The 1144-nt window shown below is 39.3% G+C and overlaps 1 protein-coding gene across 1 annotated transcript in view; it reads right to left on the bottom strand.

Annotated features, from left to right (window-relative positions):
* LOC107087406 (fanconi-associated nuclease 1-like) overlaps positions 1-1144 on the bottom strand; it is an 18056-nt gene that overhangs the window by 15296 nt on the left and 1616 nt on the right. The window contains exons 2-3 of the mRNA XM_015378975.1: positions 339-479; positions 37-238 (exon numbers count right to left, since the gene is read on the bottom strand). Of these exons, the coding sequence (XP_015234461.1) occupies positions 37-238; positions 339-479 (343 nt within the window). The remainder of the gene's footprint in view (positions 1-36; positions 239-338; positions 480-1144) is intronic.

Here is a 1144-nt window from a genome sequence, read left to right on the forward strand (position 1 = left end):
AGGTTTATACATCCCAACCATGAATTATCATCTCACCGTTTCAGGATCACTGTCCCAACTCTGCTTTCACTGGAGGCCAGAGAGAAAAAAGACCTCTGCCTGCTCAGACGGAGAAGCCCATCGACTAACTGCTGTTTCTGGGTGCCAGAAGAGCCCAGATGGAAAGTTTTAGCGAGAGCTTTAAGTTCAGGAGCCGGCAGGAGATCCAGAGCCTCTCCGAGGTCCTCCAGGTCATTCTCTGAGACACCGACAGAAAGAATCAATAAACAGCTGAGAAAATGTTCTAAAACTCCTACAGAAGCATTATTAAAAGCCATCGCTGGTTAGGAACCACTTACCTGTCTGTAGAAATCCTAACTGAACCAGTTCCTGTGCAACAGGTCCCAGATCACTGCTGATTTCTCCATAATCCAGTTTATTGACCTGGAGCCACTTTAGTTTCCTCTGGAAGAGCCTCACATAGAGCTTCTGAGCCATAACTGCAGCAGACAGAGAGACGGCCATGCTTAGAGTCAATGCTTACAGGTTTCTATGTTTTACTTCGGTTCTAGACCAAATGTAATATCAGGCCATGGGGGGGGCAGCATGTTTTCATGGGGGCACAGAACAGCATGGAATTAAATACAGGGAAAGGGATTCGAATACAATAAGAGAGCTGCATTTCTATTCAATTAGGTTTAATTAAACTTCTATGTCTCATTAGGTCCATATGCATTCATAATTTAGGAATTTTACATATTTTTTACTTAATTCTCTATAAAAACAGAATTAGAACTCAAGAAAAACTGATAAATTCAGCTGTAAAAATTAGTTTTTTTAAATTAATTATGAAAAAAAAAAAAAAAAACATTTAGCAGATAAAACGTAGCCTTTGATTTATAGAATTCAAATAAACCTTTTTATGAATTAATGCATGTATAAAAGTGTCTCACAAAAGCTGTGAAAATAGCAGATCTATTTCAACACATCATCTTGGTTAAAGGCATACTATGCAACATTTTCAGTTAATTAATGTGTTCCATAACGTTTTGGATGATTAAATGAGTCATTTCAGGTCGAACAAAGGTATTCTCTAGCCTGGTGAGACCATCCTGATCTCGTGAGCTTTCAAGGTTTCACTCGCAGATCAGTCTGGAGGCTCTCC

Source organism: Cyprinodon variegatus, unplaced genomic scaffold, assembly GCF_000732505.1.
Source record: "Cyprinodon variegatus isolate N-32 unplaced genomic scaffold, C_variegatus-1.0 Scaffold183, whole genome shotgun sequence".
Taxonomy (NCBI): domain Eukaryota; kingdom Metazoa; phylum Chordata; class Actinopteri; order Cyprinodontiformes; family Cyprinodontidae; genus Cyprinodon; species Cyprinodon variegatus.